At 37.2% G+C, this 24,452-nt stretch overlaps 1 protein-coding gene across 2 annotated transcripts; it reads left to right on the forward strand.

The window, feature by feature from the left end:
• The first annotated feature begins 777 nt into the window (after positions 1-777).
• LOC139139301 (uncharacterized) lies at positions 778-23,156 on the forward strand. 2 transcript variants are annotated; one of them, XM_070708179.1, is made up of 6 exons: positions 778-4,021; positions 4,947-5,087; positions 13,205-13,648; positions 15,315-15,674; positions 19,901-19,999; positions 20,476-23,156. In XM_070708179.1, the coding sequence occupies exons 2-6, from the start codon at positions 5,018-5,020 to the stop codon at positions 20,622-20,624; spliced, it is 1,122 nt and encodes a 373-aa protein (XP_070564280.1). In that variant the 5' UTR covers positions 778-4,021; positions 4,947-5,017; the 3' UTR covers positions 20,625-23,156. The 2 variants fall into 2 exon arrangements, with proteins under 2 accessions (XP_070564280.1, XP_070564279.1); XM_070708178.1 differs by lacking the exon at positions 778-4,021 and having other exon boundaries at positions 4,788-5,087.
• The last annotated feature ends 1,296 nt before the right edge of the window (positions 23,157-24,452 follow it).

A 24,452-nucleotide genomic window follows, 5' to 3' on the forward strand; every position in this document is an offset into this window, starting at 1 on the left:
GTATTTCTAACTACCTTTTAGTCAGATTCCAAATTATGTGATACTCAACATCTTAGCCTGTGTTAAATTGAAGAAATCGAATATAGCAGGCTACTACTGAGGTTACAACAAACTAACAAGCACTGCCAACTATCAGCAGAAGTTTAGTCACGATGGCATAAACAGCTACATACCCCCATTTGATATCTAGCTTTTCTGGCTTGATTGGTTTGAATATTACAGTGTCATTAAATCCCACGAGAGAAGCACGTAACAAACAGAGAAAGTTATTTAAGTCCTTGACAGAAGCAAGTCCGTTACTTAATATCGCATGATCTAATTTCGTCAAACTACAAAATTATCATGTAATCTTTATATTTTTCATCGTCTATATAGCATTACTATCATTTACCGGAGATCACTGAACAAACATTGTCTAACGAATGACTGACTTTACTTTCAAATATTGTCATCGAAACCTTAAGACAAAATCTGTCAAACTTGTATTTTAAGTTATCATAGAACACACGAAACTGTGATGTTTTTGACCATCTCGAATCGCGCAAACTAATCCTGTTTGTCACTAGACAGCTTCTAACCTGTTTGCCTTTTATAATGGGCATAAAAGCATTTCAAATGCCATACAGAATGGGACAAAACGAGAGCTAACGGAGTACGGATAGTGCAAGAGATATTTGAATATTTCAAGGCTGAAACCTTTTACACAACAACTGCCTGTATAATAAAGTAAGCTTATTGTCACATTGGTAATTCAATGCATGGGCCATTAGATCAACCATACATGGTCTCTGATACGATTAGCTGTATCATAGTATGATGTTGTTGCCAAAGCAGAAGGGAGGAGTTGCCCGTTCCATTTGTCTGTCCTATATAAAAGGATCTTTGTAAGTAAATTTGACTCAATAAGATTTAATGTGAAAGGCAGTGAATACCAGAAATACGCTAAAATGTACTTCTTCGTTAACGGTAACGGTGAGTATTGTGTAGGGATATTTTCCGCATGCCCTCAAAAACTTATAAGATTTCTTACCATCTGCGTTCAAAAATGCCATGATTCAAGATGTGGTTTTCACCTAAAACTCGACCTGAGCTATTCTCAGCCTAACTGAAATCATTCATCTTTGAAACAAAATTTTAAAATGCATACTTTCTGAATTCTGCTTCCATATCAATTGGCAGCTCATGTTGATTGTATGCAAATTGCAAATACCTCGATAGAAGATTGAATAGCTGCCCGTGTGCAGTATTTAGGATAATGCGACGGTGTGGATGTTTCGTGTGTTGACAGAAGTTTTTGAGTTATGATATCAATCTGTCGTTGCATAGGGGCTGTGGTATTACATTCAGCCAAATGACTGCATAAACATGCGGGTATCAACAATAGGTGAAAATAATGGTAAAAATGATTGATAGACACAAAAAAGGAGATATCGACGTTGGAGGAGATACCCTGGACGACCTTAAGACCACGCAAGACCAGACAACTGCTCGGCTCTCCCCTCCTCCAGACATTTTGGTTCCCGCTACCCCCGCACTATTTGTTAACTTGATCATTTTCATCTACGCAGTTGTTAGAACGTAAGTGCTCGAGTTATCTTTTAAATTAAATTTTCACTTTTCAATTTGTACCGTAAATTCCCAGTGTTCGTGTCGATCTATTCGGATGTCAGCACGATTCTATGTAGGTTCCTCGTAGCTTAGTCTTATCCAAGCGAGTTAGATCTAGCAGATGAGTGAAATCCCAACCAAAATATTCCTCAGTCACAACCTCCGCGTGTCATTTTTTTGACAAGCCATCCATACTTTAAGTAAGTTTTACATTTGTAAAGTGGACGCACAGGACCTAGAATAGACGCTGAAGTGAATGGGAAGTGATCGGTTATTGCGAGGAGTTTGAGAGAGGAGGAGGTCACCGCAAGTTTTCCACGCTACTGAATACAAGGCCATGAGAACCAAGGATTCAAACAACGCACTAAAAAAACAGATCAAAATTCCATGTGCCAATTTATACTCAGCATTGAAATCAGCATTGAAATTACTACAATTTAACGCCACTATGATAAAAAGTTGTGTATTTCAAATTATGTGATACTCAATATCTTAGCCCGTGTTAAATTGAAGAAATCGAATAGCAGGCTACCACTGAGGTTACAACAAACTAACAAGCACTGCCAACTATCAGCAGAAGTTTAGTCACGATGGCATAAACAGCTACATACCCCCCATTTGATATCTAGCTTTTCTGGCTTGATTGGTTAAAATATTATAGTGTAATTAAATGCAACGAGAGAAGCACGTAACAAATAGAGAAAGTTATTCAAGTCTTTGACAGAAGCAAGTCTGTCACTTAATATGTATGATCTGCTTTCGTCAAACTACAAAATTATCATGTCATTTTTATATTTTTCCATTGTATATATATAGCATTACTATGGTATACCGGAGATCACTGAACAAACATTGTCTAACGAATGACTGACTTTACTTCCAAATATTGTCATCGAAACCTAATGACAAAATCTGTCAAACTTGTATTTTATGTTATCATTGAACACACGAAACTCTGATGTTTTTTTTGACCATCTCGAATCGCCCAAGCTAACCCTGTTTGTCAACAGACAGCTTCTAACCTGTATGCCTTTTATAATGGGCATAAAAGCATTTTAAATGCCATACAGAATGGGACAAAACGAGAGCTAACGGAATATTTCAAGGCTGAAACCTTTTACACAACTACTGCCCTGTGTAATAAGGTCAGCTTATTGTCACATTGGTAATTCAATGCATGGGCCATTAGATCAACCATACGTGGTCTCTGATACGATTAGCTGTATTACAGTATTTGACGTGGTTGCCAAAGTAGAAGAGAGTAGTTGCCTGTTCCATTTGTCTGTCCTATATAAAAGTATTGTTGCTCACCACAGAAAACGAGGGTTTGAAGCCTTGATTTGCATTTATTGCATGCGTTGACAGAGAATGTCACCGTCTACTATAAGACATCCTTTAAAGATCCAAGCAAGCGCGACTACATGGATTTATATTTTCTTGTCATTTTTTTCTGTGTTCTAATATAGGTTTATCAGATTGTGTTTTAAATACCTAAGAGTAATATTTAGCGGTCGAGAAAGAAACATCTCTTTGTAGTATTTGACGTGGTTGCCAAAGCAAGGGAGGAGTTGCCCGTTCCATTTGTCTGTCCTATATAAAAGGATCTTTGGAAGTAAATTTGACTCAATAAGATTTAATGTGAAAGGCAGTGAATACCAGAAATACGCTAAAATGTTCCTTCTTCGTTAACGGTAACCGGTGAGTATTGTGTAGGGATATTTTCCGCATGCCCTAAAAACTTATAAGATTTCTTACCATCTGCGTTCAAAAATGCCATGATTCAAGATGTGGTTTTCACCTAAAACTTGACCTGAGCTATTCTCAGCCAAACTGAAATCATTCATCTTTAAAACAAAATTTGAGATGTCTGACTGACTTGTTCAATTGCAGTGACATTATTTGGTATAGGAACTTTGGCAAAACAACGCACGATAAAAAGACGAACGTTCACACAGATTAAATACATGATTAAATCAGACTTTCTGAATTCTGCGTCTATATTAATTGCCAACTTATGTTTATTGTCTGAAAATTGCAAATATCTCGATAGAAGATTAAAGAGCTGCAAGTGTGCAGTATCTAGGGTAATGTGACGGTGTGGAATGTTCGTGTGTCAACAGAAACATTCGTGTTATGATATCAATCTGACGTTGCATAGGGGCTGTTGTATATCAAAATTCAATCAAATGATTGCACAAACATGCGGGTATCAACAATAGGTGAGAATAATGATAAATAGGATTGAGAGACCCAGAAAAGGATAAATCGACGTTGGAGGAGATACCCTGGACGTCCTGAAGACCACGCAAGACCAGACAACTGCTCGGCACTGCCCTCCTCCAGACATTTTGGTTCCCGCTACCCCCGCACTATTTGTTAACTAGGCCATTTTCATCTAAGCACTGGTTAGAAGGTAAGTATTCGAGTTGGCTTTTTAAATTAAATTTTCACTTTTCAATTTGTACCGTAAATTCCCTGTGTTCGTGTCGATCTATTCAGATGTCAGCACGATTCTATGTACCTCGTAGCTTAGTCTTATCCAAGCGAGTTAGCTCTAGCAAAACCCCCCGCGTGATATTTCTTTGACAAGCCATCCATACTTTGAGTATGTTTTACATTTGTAAAAGCAAACGACAAATAATGCAGCATTCAGCCTTTGATATACTTCAAACTTTAATCCCGTCGTAACATTATAGATCAGATTAACGTGTAGGTTTGGTATGAACGGACCGGGTCCGGTGAAGTAGGTTCCATTACAGTATGGTCCCTTGCACTCATGCAATACACGTGGACAAATAAAATTGCAGTGTTTTCGGTCGACATGGACATATAAAAACCAACGCCTGAATTAGTGCCGAATGCATCATAGTGAAGGACCATTCTGCAAAGGGTATACAGAAACACATGACAACTTGACCGGCTTCTAAAATAACAGACTAGTTAGGAATAGTTTCACTTATCGTGAAAGGTACTAATCGGTGAAAAACGTTCGTATATTCCAATCGAGTCGTCATTGGTGAAAATACTAATGTTTTGTGCTTTGCGTATCTACCATCAGTACACTGAATAACAAAGACTGAAAGTAAAATAAATGCCAAAAAGCAGCGTGGTATTTGAATATCTTGAGAACAATGCAAACCTTACTCAGTCTAAGTAGACATGACAATTGGTAAAGCATTTCTGTCGATTGTTATGGTCTGAACACGCCAAGGGCGAACGTTGAAAAAATATGAAGCAAACAGGATATATCTGGTTACATCCGTGAAGTAAAATAAGCGAGTGTGTGAACGAAATGACAACACCTCTTCATAACAACACTGTCATTTTCGTGTTGATAGGTGAAGAGGAGACAACGAGCAGCGGCTGGTCTATTGCAGAAAGTAGCGAGAACAAACGACATCGATCGGCCATGATATTTCTTCTCAGATTAATTTGGTCGTGTACAGTAATTGGTACAACTGTGAAATGTCTTGAAGCAGGTGAGAAGTATATTCATAGCCTCTCTCTCTCTCTCTCTCCTCTCTCTCTCTCTCCGTATGATAAAATTTGATTTAAACTGTAAGATTTCAATGAAATTCATACTATAGCCTTTGACACTTAGCTAATTGGATGTTAAATTGCCAAGTTTTAATATGCTAAATTATGGTGTTAAAATTGCTACTACCTTGTGTGCTAAAACATTTGGGATTTACTTTCTAATCTGAAAATCCTTCAGGGACAAATCAAATGATAAATAGGCACTCCAGAATGTTCAAAAATACCAGTACACAAAATGAATCATCTTTCGAAAGCGTCAGTATTTAATGATGCCTTTTTTCTCAAGGTTTCTCACGACTTACCTATCTTAACTATTTTTACTTTGGTATTGATGATGTTGTCGTGTCTCTAACTAAATAAACGGTTAATTTTTCACATATGTGACAGAAAGAACATTAGATTAAAAACAGAAACAAAAAAACTTAAGAAGTATTTTTAGGACGACTTAACCCAGGATATTTATCACTACAAAGTTCGAAGCTAATGAGTATGGAATGTGACAAGGGAGGGGTTAGGTTAGGTTTAGGTTAGGTTACGTAAGATTTGGTGAGGTTAGTTTTTGGTCAGATTAGGTTTCCAATGGACAAGGTTGCAGGATGTAACTGTCCAATATTCTACACCACTGCGTCAATCTACAACTTGTTCAAAGTGACACTTTGTTGCAAAGTTTGAAGATTGAGGCGGAAATGGCAGTTAATCATATTTGTTGTATTGTGTTCACTAAGCATTGTTATAATGGTCAGATTTGTGGAAAGGTGGAAATTGACAGCTATGCTTATTTCGCTTGCAAAATAATTGAGGGACTCAAATTCCTCCGTACACTGCTTCTACGAAAATGATTGACCTAATCTTGACCTGAGACGTACGAACCTAATGTTAAAAAGACGTCGCTATTTGGGTCTTAATGACACAGAAATAAAAAACTTTAATCAGTGATAACAGTAGTCCAATCATCCAAATATTAATGTTCATAATAATAACCATGTACTAATAGTGAGCGTGACACTTTCATCTTTAAGGTTATCTCTGAAATGTATGTGATACCTTGTTGTACAAACGGCATGTCGAAAGTGACGTTGTTTTATGTTGTTTTCATATTGATATTTTTGTTGTTTTGTCTTCGTTCAAGCAAGACAAAAATTTAAAAACGTCAAAACTCCAGAGGAATTGTTTAAAAGTGTAACAATATTGTTAAGGACAACCCATATTAACATTAGAAGTCAGGCGAGGCTATGATTATGTGCAAACAGGAGTGCATCAAATTGTCCTCATGCGATGCCAGCAACGACCCAAGCGCATACACTAGCATTTTAGTAGAAACCATATGCCCGGCGACTTCTTTTTTTTCAAACTGAATACATATGAAATATCTATCTAGATCTAACAGTGTTGAAACACGTAATGTTGTATCCTTACAAGATTACGAAAACATGACTTGACAAACAATCTAACGCCATAGCATCTTAGAGTAGCGTGTTCCACGCCTACCTACAAATACATAAATACAATCGCACTGAGTTTCTGGAATGTTAACCTGTTGACGCACTTTTCCATTTTAAGTGTTACGGAGGAAGTCCATTCCTCTGAGACAATCTCATTATAGTATAGCGGTCACTGACACCGTATTGCCGGAACATTAAATGCTATATTAATGAAAAAACATCAAGATCTCAATCGCTGTCCATTTGCGGATATGCATCTACAAAGACATCAATGATATTACGAGCCTAGCAGTTTTTATAAAGAACTTAATTAACTGATATTTACGAGCATGTTTTGAGATAGACCTATGAAATGACAATACCATTTCTAGTCGTGAACTTCAAGAGCTGATTTGACATCTTTGATTCGATCACAGTCCCTCTATCCTCTGGATAGAGGGACTGTGATTCGATGAATTACTTTATAATTATCTATAGATTCAAGTCACGCCTTTAAGGTATTGATCGCCATATGCATGATCTCTGGCCTTCCACCTGTCTCTCTTTGTAAGTTCCCACCAAGACACAGTTTAAGACATTGGAGAAGCTTTACGTTGGCGTGGTGGCTTTTTATAAGCTTTGTCTTTTACGAAATAATGTCTTTATGTATGTCGTTGCTCTGGAGTTCGGTCTGTCTCGACTTAGTAAGACCATGCTCAGTATCCCCAAGACAAGACGTGAGCTATGAAGAAAAACATAACAAGATCAGAAAACAGAAAGAATTATTGACGTTCGCATTATGCTTTATTGTTTTATGTTAAACTTATAACAGGTATTACTTAAAAGTGTATACTTGAGAGTATCAAGCATGAAAGGTGCAACCATGGACATCCAGGTCCAATCTTACTGTATTGAATACACATTGAAAACATCTCTGCCAGTCATCTTTTTTGCAGTGTGTTGTTTCAGCATGAGATATTTTCGGGCATTTAGGAAAAACATGTCAATGTACAAAGATATATTACAGCACGGTACCCCATGATTATAGTCTCTTCAATACTGGGGAGAAGCACAGCGTTCCTTGAGTTTAGTATTCGTCAGATTTATTGAATTCGTTTGACATACAGTCGATAGCGGGGTTTGAGCTACCATGAGCACCAACATATTTGGTGTATTCAAAGGTTTTAACGTCGTGGTACAGGAGCAGAAATCACCCTGAAGTATGGTCTTTACCTGAACCATGGGAGTGCAGAGGGTCAGAAGCTAAGTTACGGCAACTACGTATACTTGATCAACCATCGATTCGCTTTTGTCAAGCGGAGTTACCTCTTGTCTGTGCTTTTGTACAGAGTAACCCTCCGCAAAGCAGATCGACTCACTTTGATTCGATTCTAATCTTTTGATTTCATGTGATTATTCTCCACATTTTTCCGCTTCTTAACTTGCTGCTGGCAGCCATCGATTGTGCATTGGACTTAGACCTAAGAGAAACCGTTACTATCTTTCAACAATATTATGGCGCACTTCATCTCAATGTAATTGTACCAAGCTCCATGGTACGCGTTGTCACCACAACATTGGCAAGAAGATATATCAACGACGATCTTGTGCGTGTATGGCTTTTTTTTATTACCGTAGGTTTTGAACTACTGCACACGCGATACCTTAGTCTAAGCTTGGCGGTACTCTAAGCTTAGGCCCGCAAAAAAAGTGGTGAGGGGGGGGGCCTGGAGGAATTCAGGGGGGGGATTCGAAAATTTTTGGGGTAGTCGAGGGGGGGGGGGACTTGAAAGTTTTGCTCTGCCTATAAGGGGGGGACCTAAAAATATTTTGACTCCCAACATTTTGATGTTGTCCAATGGTTCTAATGTTAGTAATAATTAAACAAAATCTAGAACCGTTTTGTCATATTTTATGTCTTTAATCTCAAAAAAGTCTAAAAATGTATGAATGCCATTAAATTTTCGTAGAACAAGTTGGCCTTGTAATGGGGCAGGAGCTACAACTGTTGATAATTTTTCAATATTTCTATGCAATGTATCAAACACAGTTTCTTGGTGTCTCTCTACAGCATGCTGCTGAAAAAGACAATGTTCAGTTTGTCAACAAAGCCGTTTGTCTAAATATTGGTGATAATTGAATGATGCAAATGCACGGTACACGTAGGCTGTGTTGGCAAGATGAATACTGGATAGCTGGGCAAGAACACAATTGTATAAACTGAACAAAAATATTGTCAAAATAAAAAGTTCATACAACTACTGCCCTGCTACTACATACTTGCAGTGACAGTGATACATGTAGCTCTGACTCTGATGTAGTTTAAGAAGAGTTTCGGTCATAGGACACTCAATTGACAGTGAAACATACATCTATACACAAGATCCGGCCAGAGAGCAACACATAGAAGACTAGGGGACTATCAGTTACCATGGATTTTTGAATTCTGGCATATGAGAAACATCAAATATTAGAGAAAAAAGATGGGGTCACCATACTTGATCTTATACAAATGTACGATGAAAAGTCCGTTTTTCTAAAATCACTTAAAATCAATATATAAAACCATTCATTTCAAGTTCATGCAGTGAATGAAATTTTCACATCTCATTGTACCAATAACACAAAAGTACAACTTTGAACAGTAAAGACTCTAATTTAAATTAAAAAATGTGTGACTAAATGGACTCTTTCATTTGTTATCAAATTTGCCATTATTACACCCAAAATTGCTGAGATTAAAACATTAATATCATGGAATATTTTAACCTTCCAGTATTGTCAATTTTGTAAAACATTTTATAAGTGGCATCTAAGTTGTATATGTCTTGTACTTTTGAAAAAAAAATTCGGTAGGTCACTGTGCTCATTTTTTCACAATTTGGTTAAACGTAGCTAGGAATACACAATTTTCATACTCTCTCATGATTGTCATTTTGTGTGCTTTTCAGCTGGTGCCATTGAATTGGCCAGAGTTGGATAAACTCAAGTCGGCTTAGACTGAGAAATCCAAAAAGTTCACTGATGCATTTAAAAATGAATCAATTTAAGAACTCGCCCTAGGTATATGGCTCTACAACCTGCTGATAAGAGGTAGTATTGAACATTTGCGTGCAGAACCACACATTACATGTTTATTTTTACTCTGCGTGCATTCCTAATAAATAAGCGGCTATATGGTAATTTTGGGGGGACTTGAAAATTTTTGAGGATATTGAGGGGGACTAGAAAATTTTTGAGGGTATTGAGGGGGGATCTGAAAAAAATAAGATTTCAGTCGCGATTCCTCCAGAAAAATAAAATTTCAGTCGCGATTCCTCCAGCCCCCCCCCCTCACCATTTTTTTGAACGCGGCCTTAGGTGAAGGTTTGCCAATGCTCTTCGGCCAAGCTTGTCGTCGATAAAGATTAAGGATTGTGACCAAAGCTTGGAACAGGGTTATTGCCAAGCGTATCTGGGATTAAGCTTCATTGAAGCTTTGTATTTTAACCTTCACCCAAGGACAAACAACGGAGCTGTTACGTATGGCCAGAAAACGCAGACACGCAGTTTGGTTGATATCGCATTGTATTCGAGTGATGTGCCCAAAATGCTGACGCATTACGTGTAATAACCCCTTTATCATACATTGGTTATGATCATTTCCCTGTCGACATTCCGATACTAGTACGAAATCGACAGAAATAGGCCCTTGTTTATCATTATTCGCGCTGTACTCATATAGAAAGTTGGTTGCGAAGGAGTGATGGCGACTGTTTCACTTGTTGATATTATTCCGCTTTTGGGCCATTCCACTTCACTGGGTGGTTGTGGTGAAATTCCAAATTAAACAATTTAATTATTAAGATGTCATTGTCAGACAATTTTTCTGAGCTTCGGCGCCAAGCTTCATATAAGCTTTGACTAAGCTTGGACTAAGGTATTGCTCAATCGCGTGTGTAGAATACCTCATTCGTTTTTAAACAAAGGTGGTATTGTCGTCTGCAACCGAAATGTGTGATAGTAGAGACATATCTCAATTTTTTCACTGACTGGCCATATTTGAGAAACAAGGAACCGTTGATTCCCCTAAGGCCTGTGTAAGCAGGCCTAAAAGGTCCATTTCTCTAGGCCTCTGGCCTCGTTGAGTTGACCAAAATAGGGGTGGGGAAGAATAACAAATAAGCTGATGCCATTACCGTTACAGCCTGTCAATACACTATATAGAAGAAAACTGCGAGACTGGAACGAGAAAGTGACGCTTTCTCGCAATTGGTGAAAATATCATGTTATTCTCACTTCTGTCAGTGAGCCATTTTGAATTCTTACTGGTGAGCCGAGAGAAATTCATTCCTTGGTAAGAATCAAGGATGATGACAGATTCTCACCAGTGAGACTGGAAATTTTCACCAAGCCTAGTCAAAATGGTAATTTTACTGGTGAGAATCAACCAGACTCACCGTTCATTGGTGAGAATCGGCTAGATTCATTATTCACTAGTGATAACTAACCAGATTGATTCCCACCAGCGAACAACAAGTCTGGTTGATTCTCACCGATGCTACGGAGAGTCTAGTTGAGATCTCACCAGTGAATGATATGATTCTCACCGTGAAAATAACTGTGCTTGGTGTTAATTTCCAGTCTCACCTGTGAGAATCTCTTATCATACTTGATTCTCACCAAGGAGTGCATTTCTCACTGCTCAACAGTGAGAATTAAACAATTCTCACCGAGAGCGGTGAGAATAATAAGAGATTTTCACTGATTGCGAGAAAGTATCACTTTCTCGCATCAGTCTCGCAAATTTTTCCTATAGTGATATGAATGTACTATTTTACTTTAATTCGTGAAGGTAAAGCTTACTGAAAAGCTTGTCACGTTTATATATTTGACAATGGATATGGTCCAATTTGATCAACATTCAAAATAAAGACATGCTTTCATTGTCACCCACATTAGAACTGACATTTTCAAAGTGGTTGCGAAGTCTTCATTAAAAAAATGATAATGCATTTGTGCATTTGTGTTGCATGTGTAATAAACAAGCCATCCGCTAGCAAAGCCGTCATCTTACATCTCTGATCTGTATTGATGAACTTGTAAAAACTCATCGAATTACCTTCGTTTGGTTGATTGATAGAGTCGTCAATGGTTAAAGTAACTCGAGCCACGGGAAAGTATACGTATATTTAAGTAACGTTTGGCACAGGACTGTGTCTTCCTAATGGCTTATGTATTATTTAAGCAATTAAAGCACACCCAGCGTTAGTGTACCACCAGATTTTGACCACATCACGACATATATGCACGAGCGATAGCGAGTGCATATATGTCTTGAACTGGTCAAAATCGAGTGCTATACCATCGCTGAGTATGCCTTATGGCTGTTATTGTATTTTTGCACTTGCCGAGAGCGTTGTCATAGACGGAAATAATTGCGATTAATGCGCGTTTCGGATAATTATGCTTTCTCAAGTACCATTCATTTTTAATTTAAGATATCCTTTATATTATTGATTTTCATGATAAATTTAGAATTTTTTTCATTTATCAAAATTCAATTCATTTTTATTCCGAGTTTTATTTCAATTTTCATTTTTTTCTCGAAATTAAAATTATTTTGCACCTAGCCATGTATTTTCGAAAAATCATAAAGGTCTCAGCCCTTGGTGTCGCGCCAGAGGTTAAGATTATAAATTGTATCTGTATCGATTGATGATTGGTAATAGCAAAGGATGAAATAGAATTTAATTGTTATTTGCTATATGCGTTTGTACAACCACTATGTCCAATTTACCCTCTGATGAACACAGTTCACACACGTGAACGATGTCAGACCCTGCAGGTAAAGATTTTTGTTTAATGTGTAAAACTGTTGGACATAAATTGGCAATTTTTACCATGATAACAGTCTATTGTGTTTAACAAGTGACATATTGTGCCATCAGTACCGTTGCAAAAGTAACTGCACAGCCGAACTTCCCATTGCAAGCTGAAAACTAGCGTTACGTCTAAACACTGGCAATTTTTGCATCTAGGTATTGACACAGAAGGCGCTTTTCTAAAATTCAATGCCAGCATTCTTTGCGTTTGCCCTCGTCCAAATGCACGAGTTTTCTCTCTTTTTCTATTTTTAGGCGTGATAGTAATGATATTTTGTATCAATAACAAGGTGGATACTTATTCTTACAGGCTGATAAAAGAGATATATTTTATTAATGGCATATTATAAAATGATACCCAAGCAAACTTTGCACTCCATAATGTAGGCCTACTCGGCCTCGCCTCGTACAGTATGTTGTGCAAAAATTGCTTTCGTCCATTTTGGTAATGTCGGTGAGTTTCTACATGTAGAAAACGAATATAAAAGAAAATGTAAACTGAGTTTGAAGCTCTGAATACCGTCCGGCACATCGGCCCTGAATCAGGATATTGTACACACACTCCACACTCATGACACTGTACTGCACACGCACGTCTCACACACAAAAATGAGCAGTACACTGATGGTTCGATTTGGAAATTAAAAAAATGTGTTGTTACAGTTCTAGATCAATACGTAACGGGCGAGATAGTAATTAGCGGCATATCTAACATTACTAGTCAAACTTAAAATCATATTTATCAAATTTCGTCGTCTTTTCTTTTCGTACCAGACGTTGCGGTGACTTACCTAGTTGTGTCCAGACGTGCGTTTGGGATCATAGAGCCTAACGAGACACCTCAGACACTCACGATGACTATGCGTATCAAGAACATCGGACCAGAAAACATCGCTGCTAGCCCGGGGAATGAAAACTTTGATGTCGTAGCCGCCTTTGCAGAAAGTAACACTGCCTTAAATCCAGTCTCAATCCCAGGCCCCGTCTCTGTAACCGGTTCGGAAGACCAACGGTATCTGGAACTAAACATTGACGACAATAAATTCATGAATCTTGAACTCTCCTTTGTGTTTCCAATCTTAGGATGTTCCCTGTACAGCCATATTTGTATCATGATTGAGAACAAGACGTACACTGATCGAAACGTCGACAACAACAAATATTGTCACAGATTTGACAATAGACAATCGGAGGCAGGTGTTGTCAATTGCCCACCAGGTAAGTGGGTCATCTTGGAGCAGATTACCAACTTTTCCTACAAACAGAAAAGATGAAAGTATAGGAAAGTTAGAAAATTTGTCATCGTGTCATCGTATATGTCGTTTTTAAAAAATTATTGCGAGCATAGAGCAAAAAATTGCAGAGATAGCAAAAAGGCTCCTGGCGGAAGAATCGTCATGTACCTCTCAAGTTCCAGTCAGCGACGCGGATGGGAATGTAGTATTGTCGAGACAAATGTAACCCTATCCTCGATTTTATATTCACTTAAGTCTCCTAAGAAAAAAGCAGCGGCGATTTTTTTTTTCAGATTGTTTTATGACCACAAAGATCTATAGCCGCTTTCAAGCCATCGATAGCTTGTTTCCTTGGATATCACTGAGTATCTTTAAAACGATAATCGCCGTGATATTAAAACGACAATCACAGTGACATTTCAACGACAATCGCTGTGATATTAAATGACAATCGTTGTTACTTTTGTAAATATATTCATGTTTCAAGTTGTGTTCGGAAAACTGGTACATTTTCTTTTTTTTTAATTCCCGTATGTGGAAATGCTAAGTATCAGCCATGCCAACATATTGTACGGTTTCCCACTGTAAGTATGATTCCTAGTCCGGACTTGGATTCAATTGCCTACAATAAACGTTGTACAAAGTGATTCATGCAGGGTGTTATTTTAAAAAAGTGTAAGATTGTGTCCAACACCAAATACAGGGTAGATTTAGAATTATTGATTAGCGTTTTGGGTTTCATTGATGTCTTCGTTACATCGTAACCCGATTGTCTCTTTTTTCATTGAAAATGTAGCGAGTGAACATACTCACCTACCCCCAAATGCTTAGAATTGTACTGATCAAATGTTTCCTGGCGACAATTAATGCTGGCCGTTTCCACCTTAAAGGAGGTTTAGTTTTAAAGCTATTTAAAATCACTAAACGCATTCTCACCAGGAGTAGAAAAGTAATAATGATAGGCACGTCATTTTGATAAAAAAATAACAAATTAAGGACCTCATCAAATATTTATAATTTTGTGTACCTTACAACATGTACCTTTATCATCAATGCCTATCGTTCAGTAGGCACCAAGGAGTACAGATGATTATGAAGGTAGCATGAGTTGGTTAGATCGTATTTTGCGTTCCCATGTTTGACAGGCGGGGCAAGGTTGTCGCATTGCGGACATTGCGGGCGATCTGGTAACAAAGATGAAACACTATAGACACGGTCCTCATACGCATTTCTACACATGATTTTGCGAATTGAGTCGAACACGATGCTGTGATTTATAAAAGAACGAAGTCGATGGAAATTACGTCAACAGTTACACGTAATTGGGGTTTAGTAGAGTAGCGTGTACTGTATAATTGGCGCAAAGTGAGAATGATCGAGTTATCATTGGAAACCCAAAAGGGATTGTAGCGTTGAATCATCCATTAAGGATCCTTATGTAATCGGAAATTGATAAAAGTTGTGTCTAAATTAGAGAATAAAACGGCAAGATATTTGGAGGCCGAAATAAAAAATTTGTTGTTCGGTTGTCAGTAGGGACACCTGATATTGAACAGTTTCAAGTGAATATTGCTTTGCAAAGTGTGCTAACATAAGATGTACCGCATTGTTGTGCGTTGACTGATATTGTGATGTGTTTTCCACTCTAGCCATTAAACCGATCTTCTTCAATGTCACCTCACCGTACAACCACACCCACCGAAATGGCGAATCAACAGATCTCTTATTTGATGTAGAACTTGTCAACAGTGGTGGCGCTGTCATCGATAATCCAGACGGAAATTTCGGCTATAACATCAGTCATGTTGAAATAAGCAGTGCCTATGACGAATTGGACCAAAATAATAGCATTACTACTGTATTCGACGTGAACATCTCTGTTGCAACGAATCTTGAGGCGAATCTCAATTACTGGGACAATATTCTAGTTAACGATTTGAAAACAACGGTAGAATTACCAAGCGAAGAGTGCGAGCGTTACAAGTACCTGTGTATTGTCGCCGCTCTAGGTAAGCCATTACAACTCTTCTACCGATCATCTTTCTTCTTCTTCTTCAGCCGAACATAGTACATTTTCTCATCAGTATCGGGCATATAATAGGTGAACTTTACAAAGTGTAAATCTTCTTAGTGTTATTCCGATGTAGCGGCATTTTCAAGGCTAATGTATGAAAATACGCAATTCTTCAAATACAAAATTGTAAGAGCAATAGAGGTATGGTATGTGTATTGCTTGACAGGAGTTAAAATAAATTTGACTGGTAAAGTAATTTCTTATTACTTTTCTAAAGCAGCAACACTTTATAGTTTGACCCGGTAGTTTCATCGCATAAACTGGAAATTTCCGAACGATAAATGCAGTAAAAATTCACATATTTACGATGGCCAACAACAAAGGTTACTAATAGTTTGAACATTTGCACACACATTTCTCTGTTCACATGTCACAGACTTGCAAGATGGCGCCGCTGAATGGCGACACTTCACGTCGCGCTCTCGTCTTCTTCATTATTGTCATATTTATTGTCATGTCACATGTGTCTACTGTCTTCGTATACAACCGTCAACAACTTCTGGATATCAGGATTCGAGTAAGTGAACTGAAAATTCAACCTAACATTGATTCTAGTGATTTTCTGTTTCGCTCAACGGATGACGATGTTATACGTCACTCTGCCGAAGGTAATATCCGTCGGAATCACAGACGCCGACGAGGTAAAAGATCTGGTGTTTTGGTCAAACTCCGAAACCGTTCCATGCGTCCGCCTCTTCCAAGTATCTACTTGTCAAACCTGCAGTCTATGGACAACAAACTAGATGAATTGTTCGCTCGAATCAGAAATCAGCGTGATATGGGGAATTGCTGTGTTCTTTGTTTCACCGAAACCTGGCTTGATGCAACTGTCCCGAATAACTCTCTACAACCGGACGGTTTTACAATTTTTAGGATGGATCGCTCCAGGGAAATTACGAACAAGGTGAAGGGAGGTGGTGTGTGTTTTTTAATAAACAATTCTTGGTGTTCGAATGTGGATATTATTTCTGAGTTTTGTTCCCCGGACTTGGAGTGCCTAACAATCAAGTGTCGGCCTTTCTACCTGCCACGAGAATTCTCAGGCGTTATTCTGACAGCTGTTTATATCCATCCAAATGCAAATTCATCAACAGCACTCAGCGAGCTGTCAAACATTATCACCCGGTCCGAAAACGATCACCCCGATGCAGTGTCAATAGTTGCCGGCGATTTTAATCACACCAACCTAAAAAATGTGCTTCCTAAATTCTTCCAACACGTCACCTGTCCAACCCGAGGGGAAAAGATTCTCGACCATTGTTATTCTACAATTAAAGGCGCATACCGCTCAGTGTCTCGCCCTCCTTTTGGCAAATCGGACCATGCTTCAGTGTTTCTGATTCCAGCTTATAAAACCAAACTGAAAAGCTCTAAACCAATAACCAGGTTAGTCCACATGTGGTCCAAGGATTCAATTATGCAACTTCAAGGATGTTTTGAGTCAACCGACTGGTCGCTTTTCAAAGAATCGTCAAATAGCCTGGATGAGTACACAGATGCAGTTACAGGATACGTAAACTTTTGCATAGAATCGTGTGTTCCAAAAAAACTTATTCGAAGCTATCCCAATCAGAAGCCTTGGTTCAGTAAAGAAATTGGCTTAAAGGTAAAAGCGAAACAAATGGCATTTAAAGCGAATGATGTAACAGCGTACAAGCAGGCACGATATGATCTAAATAAAACCATTAAGTCAGCTAAACTACACTACCGAAGCAAACTTGAGAATCAGTTTAAAGAAAGAGAATCTCGGCGCGTGTGGCAAGGTATAGAGGCAGTAACCTCATACAGGAAGAAATCAAACAGTATTTTGAATAGCGATGTCAATCTTCCAGATCTTCTGAATGAGTTTTATGCCCGCTTTGACAAGAAACAAACAGAGCCTCATTTAACCCTGGAGACTGCCACGGAACAGCCACCTTTTACGATCGAAGAGTCTTATGTGAAAATGTGCTTCTCAAGGGTCGATCCTCGCAAAGCAGCTGGCCCGGATGGCATTCCGTCTTGCGCCCTTCGTCATTGTGCCGATCAGTTATCGAGTGTTTTTACTGATATTTTCAATACATCCATTTCCCGTTGCATCGTACCCTCATGTTTCAAAAACTCTATCATTATTCCAGTTCCAAAGAAATCACAACCAAAGTGCCTGAATGACTACCGTCCCGTTGCACTTACATCTGTCATTATGAAATGCTTTGAACGTATTGTGTTAAGATATATCAAGTCCATATTGCCAAAATCTCTTGATCCATATCAGTTTGCGTATCGTGCCAACCGCTCTGTTGAGGACGCCGTATCATTTGTACTTCACACTGTATTAGCTCACCTTGATAATCGAAATTCATATGCGAGAATTTTGTTTATTGATTTCAGCTCAGCTTTCAATACAATATCGCCTTTGAAATTAGTTGCAAAGCTGTCTGATCTAGGAATAGATCCTTCATTATGCAAGTGGATTTTAAGTTTTTTGTACCAAAGACCCCAAGTGGTCAAGATTGGTGACCGTTTTTCCTCTTGTATTGTTCTGAACAGGGGCGCTCCTCAGGGTTGTGTCTTAAGTCCCTTATTGTATTCACTTTACACATACGATTGTACAAATATGTTTGAGGGAAATGTAATGGTAAAATTTGCAGATGATACTTCAGCAGTTGGATTGATCAATAATAATGATGAGTCAAATTACAGAAAAGAAATCGTTAACTTAGTGGAATGGTGTGATACAAACGATCTTGAACTCAATGTCAGTAAACAAAAGAAATCATTATCGACTTTAGGAAAGTCAGTCAGCCAACTATTCCCATCGTGATTCAAGGCAGTGAGGTTGAAATTGTGTCTGTTTTTAAATATCTTGGAATCCAACTCTCTAATGCTTTGTCTTGGCAGACAAATACAGAGTCTTTAATTAAGAAAGCTCAGCAACGCCTGTATTTTTTGAGACGCCTGAAGAAATTTGGCATGAGTCGTGTCATTTTGATTAACTTTTACCGCACTACAATTGAGAGTATTTTAACATATGCTATAACAGTCTGGTTTGGAAATATCACTATTGCAGAGTTTCATTCACTAGTAAAAGTCGTTAGCACTGCAGAGAAGATCATTGGTTCAGATTTACCTTCATTGCCATCAATTTATCGTTCCAGGACCATTCGGAAAACCACATCTATCATTAATGATGAAAATCATCCAGCCCATAAATATTTTGAACTTTTACCTTCTGAGCGTCGCTATCGATGCATCAGAACAAAATCTGAACGCTTTCGCAAGAGTTTTATCCATCAGCAGTTCGAATTTTAAATCAAATGTAATATATTATGTTCACATTTCGTATTTTAGTCTTTGTATTTTAACGTGTGTTTATTTTTAGTATTTTTATTCCAGTTTATGATATTTTAATTCTTTCACTGATGCGCGCGTGAAAAATCAATTTCATTGTATTTTAATGCATATGGCAATAAATAAATTATATTATTATTATTATGTCCTATCAATTATTGTACTGAAATACCTAGTCAGGCTTTGTATTGAAACTGCCAAATTTAGTCCTAAAATATACCAAACCGTTTGTGAACCACACGTAAATATAGATTAGAGGAATTTTGACTTTAGATTTTCAGCCTTTATTCATTAAAACACCTTTAAATAATGCCAAGAAGGTATGGATAATGATCTAAATAATAGTTTCAAATAATGAGTAATTATCTTAATTATTTGTAGGATAACATTCCAATGGTAACAGTCAGCGTGTTTCTATCGAAGCGCTTGTCCTTAACCATCTGGCAAATTTTCTAATATGTTAATTGTATTTGTAAAATACAATATCTCGTTCATCTCTCAAAATCGAGCCCGTTAAAACCTGGTGTTTCACGCACCAACACGGAAAATATGTGTATGATGTCCAACGATATTATTGACAATATTAACTCCAGCAAAGATTTTTATTTGTCAATAATAAGGCTAGCACTTTGCATTTCAATCTATAAGGGAGAAAGAAGAAGAAAATTTACTTAGAGTGCTTAAATAAAAATATTATAGCAGTTTACTCTACAGAGAGTCTGATAACAATCATTTCAGTACTGGATTTTTCATGACGGTAGTTTTGCTTCCATAGAGAGCACCATGATTTATTAGAATTCAATAACGTGTAACTTGCATGCTTTCTTTCAGTTCCAAAAAATGACAGCACGGCCCTTGTTACCAACAAGTTTTGTGTTTCATTCGGTCACGAGGAAGTCGGACACGCTAACTGTGATGTAGTTCCTGGCGGTAAGTTTACTACGAACCAAGACATAGGAACGTAGACCAGCTCGATTATTTTTGCTGGTGTTAGATACGTCTTTCGCGGTACCGTAAACAAACTGGCGAAATATAAAAGTTCAATAATATTTAACTGGGAGAATGGTCAAATCAAACTGTTAAGGAGATTGCACTCTTCACTCTACTTTTGTGTGAATTAATTTTGAGGCCTTGTGGTTGTGTGGAGGAAAAATTTGAGTTTTTCCGTTATTGTACGCCTCGCACTGCAGTAATTTTTGTAAGTTTCAGGAGAATAGTTCCCAAAGTGTTTATTACCTTAACTTAGAGTTGCACCTAATTCGGAGAATCTATCTCTCATGAATTTCATTTTTTAATGACGGCCTTCAGCACCGTACAATGTGTTGGTAGTATGTCTGAGCTGGAATATCAATAGAGAACATGTTGACAACTTGTTCCACTTCGATTATTTTGAATTTATTTTACAGAAGACCCAGACAACACGTGGATAGTGGTAGTTGCTGTGTGCAGTACTTTGCTTGGTGTTATTCTTCTTACTGGTGCTGTCTTGGTTGTAATCAAGGGATGCAAACCGTGTAGCAAATCTGATCAAGTGCGGCCATTCGAATTTAACTGAGACTAAACTGCGGACGTCTGCTCATATGTCGATGCTTGGTGAAGCAAAAAGGAATGAATTACCTTCTGTAAATTCATAACATTCGCCGCAGTGATGAAGCAATGATGGTCCCTCTTATGCTTGAGTTTTAGCAGTTACCCGTGAAAAGATGGCTAGCCTAAAAGTGTATTTTATCATGCGACTAAATGACATTGAAAAATTGACAAGGGGCGTACGTTTATATTTTTTACGATCTTTTGTTTCAAAGCCAAACATTTTATCATCATTGTATTTCTAATTGTATGAAATGTGTAATTTTTACCAAGTTTCTTTCTTCTCATTCCTGAATAACCGTCAATGCAGGACGCCATTTGATCAAAAACCACTTTCTACGGATTGAGCCATCTATTTCGTTCATGGTTTTTAAGAGAAACCATGATAAAAACAGTCGTACACATCTCAATATCAGAAAATATTTCAAGATGCAGAATTATCACGACATGCTTAAATATATCTAGCAGGCAAATTACAAGGCAAAACAAAAAACACTACACCACAAGTGACTGATAAGTTTAGACATGCATATACGTAAATAATATGCGCTTCGCTTCAGCACTCAGAATCTGAAGTATGTTAGGTTAGTTGAGCGCTTTTGATGAGACCACGAAGACGATAAGTCGACAGAAATTACAAGTTGTTGGCCTGAAAGAGATTGAAGACGGTATTTTCAGATGTTTGTGATCTAGAATCCATATGACACCTACGTAGCATTCGTTGGGAGTATCATTGAAGTGAGATGGCATTGATGTACTTATACTTTAACTTTAGCTTTGTCATAACACTTGTCACACCATTAGCAGGGTGGGCAATGGTTGTTAAATGACAAAAAGTGGATATCAAAATGAGACAGAATCGATAACAAAACAAAAGCAGAACCATTATACATTACTATATCTAGCAAAAAAGAGCATAACAAATCTACAGGATACAGAGCTCTCTCGACTAAGAAAGAATACGTAAACCCTGGAGAACTCATATTATGAGTGGATAAAGCGAGTGGGGAAAAATCAGTAAGATTCGTATGTAATACTCATACATTCATTTATATATTTTGCTAGTGGTTCACATATTATTTCGGTGTTCGTCACATGTATTAGCTTATTTTGTGTGGTAAAATCATTGAACTTGGGATTGTACAATTGGGTGTTATTAATAAGTTTGTTTCTGTGCTGTGAATATCTATTATAATGTTATGTTCATAAGTAATGTTTTGTATGTCTGCCTGTTTCTATTTTCAGTTTATGGTTACTTAATCTGAACTTGGTGAGAGATTGCCGTAGTTTAGGATTTTTTATATGGTTAAGATAGTTTTCTTGCTGAATGTTCTTCTTAAAAATTCTATATGTTCTTAACTTGTTTCCACAGTCTTTTTTCTTATTGTCACAGTATATTTCTTTTTTCCATTTTATTACATATAGGGTTTGCAATGCTTGACATATGTTTGATAATTCTGTCTTTGAGAATATCGTCTGAGACTCAATGAGGTTATTTTCACTTATACTTTCAAGTAGAGAATGGATACATTTATACCATTTGCTATTCATACTTTTGTTGACTAAGAATGCATCTTTCAGGAAGGGATTATTACTGTTATGAATGCGATTGTAATATTTTACTAGTTGATTTTTATAACAATTTCAGTAGGGTATCTTCCTAATTTTTAATATTTTCAATAAGAAACGGTAGAAATTTAAATGTACATATTCAATTATGGAATATTGGTTGTGCTTATCTCCCCATATATCGCTGGCATACACTATAATGGGTCTAATCAGTCTGTCGAACAAGGATAACATGAGGGGTATACGTAATTGATTGTTATCATACCCGATCTTTTCCTTCATGATGAACAATGCTTTCATACCTCTCGTCTTAAGTAATTCTAAACCAATTTTAAATTTACCATTTGGTGAGATTGTTAATCCTAAGTAGTTGTACTATTTTACAATTTCGAGGTCCCCATCCCCAATATAGAAAGTAGAATTTTCGACTATTATATTTGTTGAAAATAATTATTTTAGATTCCTCTGAATTTACTTTTAGTATCCAGGTTTGTGTATATTTGTGTATATTGTGTATAAAATGTATATTTGTATATATGTGTATATTTGTGTATATTTTGCAATCCTATTTTTTCACCTGGATAGAATAACAATGTCATCCGCATATAGTAGGCAGCTAATTACATGACTGTTAAGAGTAGGCGAATCGCAGTTTCCATATAAAAAATGTCTGGCAGATCATTAATAAAATGTTAAAATGTGTGGGGCTTCAATTGCATCCTTGTTTTACTCCTATGTTAGATTTGAATGAGTCTGTTAATCTTTCCTTAGTATTAACTCTGTAATCGACGTTATTATACATATTTGTAATAATAATAAACATATGTCCTGAAATGTTGTTCTTAGTAATTTTAAGTACAATCCCTTATGCCATACACTATTAAAGGCTTTCTTCAGGTCAATAAAACAAGCAAATGGTTTCTTAGATTTACTTTCATTGTGTAGTGTGCTATTACTATTAAGGTATTAATGATAGTTTTCAGTATAAAGAGATAGTCAGGCGTCCTACTATTTTTCCTAAAGCCAAATTGTTTTTATTCAAGTGTGACACGATTCTATTATTTAGGACACTTATGAATAGTTTCCCCAGGGAGCTAGATATTACAATACTTCTATAATTGGATGGGCCTGTTCTTGACCCTGATTTAAAAATAGGTACAATTAGCCCTTTATTCCAAGTTGATGGCATTTCCCCAGTCTTAAACACAATATTAAATAATTTTTTGTATAGCTTTTATACATGTAACTACCACATTTTAACATTTCATTACACAACTTATCTTCTGCGGAGGCTTAATTATTTTTAAGTTCATAAATTGCTTTCCTTATTTCGTGTTCAGTTATATTGCTATTTAATAGTTTGTTCATATTTTCATTTACCTATTTGTCCGTTCCTCAATCTCACAATCAATCATATTATGTATAAGAGTTTTTGTTGAAATAACACTGCCATTCATTCGGTGATATTAAACAATCAGCATTACAATCTGAGGAGTTACTCATCGCTCAAGTATCTTCCAAAATTCACCTGGGTTACCCTGAAGGTTATCTAGTAACTGCACTTTTGCGATTTTAAATTCCTTTTTCTCCTGTTTTTCATAATCTTTTCATATTGTTTCTTTAGAACAAAGTATTCTCCGCGGATAAGAGAGGATCTGAAGGATGTCTGGATAACACTTTATACTGGTTGATATTGTGAGTTTGGTGAAGTCAATGCAAGGAGAAATTCATAAGTCTGATAGACATAACACAATCGTGTCGGTGCACCTGGCACCATCAGCATGAGGAGTTGTGCTTGATATACCAGGACTGTTAATGCCGATGGGGGAGAGACAGAGACAAAGACAGAGGGAGACGGACGGACAGACAGACAGAGAACAGCACTGCATTTGCCATAGAATACTTAACGAAAAAAAATGGAAGTAAAACTCAATAACTCGCTCTTCAAGAACAATAACTAGAGACAAACTGCACTAGCTTGTCTATAACAAATAATCTGATGCAATACACGAATTTCGTCCAGAAAAGAAATCCGACCATGAACCACGGTTATTAGAAGAAAACAATACAAAGCTTTACTTTTACAGCATAAACCTACACAGGTGTGATGACATCCCTGCATGCTAAACCCATCGAAAGTCAATGGCAATTCATTGCAAAGAACTTCTAAATCCCTAGGTGAAGACAAACTCTGCGGAATTTTGTAAATATATTTGTAATGTTGACC

The sequence above is a fragment of the Ptychodera flava genome, chromosome 8 (assembly GCF_041260155.1).
Source record: "Ptychodera flava strain L36383 chromosome 8, AS_Pfla_20210202, whole genome shotgun sequence".
In the NCBI taxonomy this organism is placed as follows: Eukaryota; Metazoa; Hemichordata; class Enteropneusta; family Ptychoderidae; genus Ptychodera; species Ptychodera flava.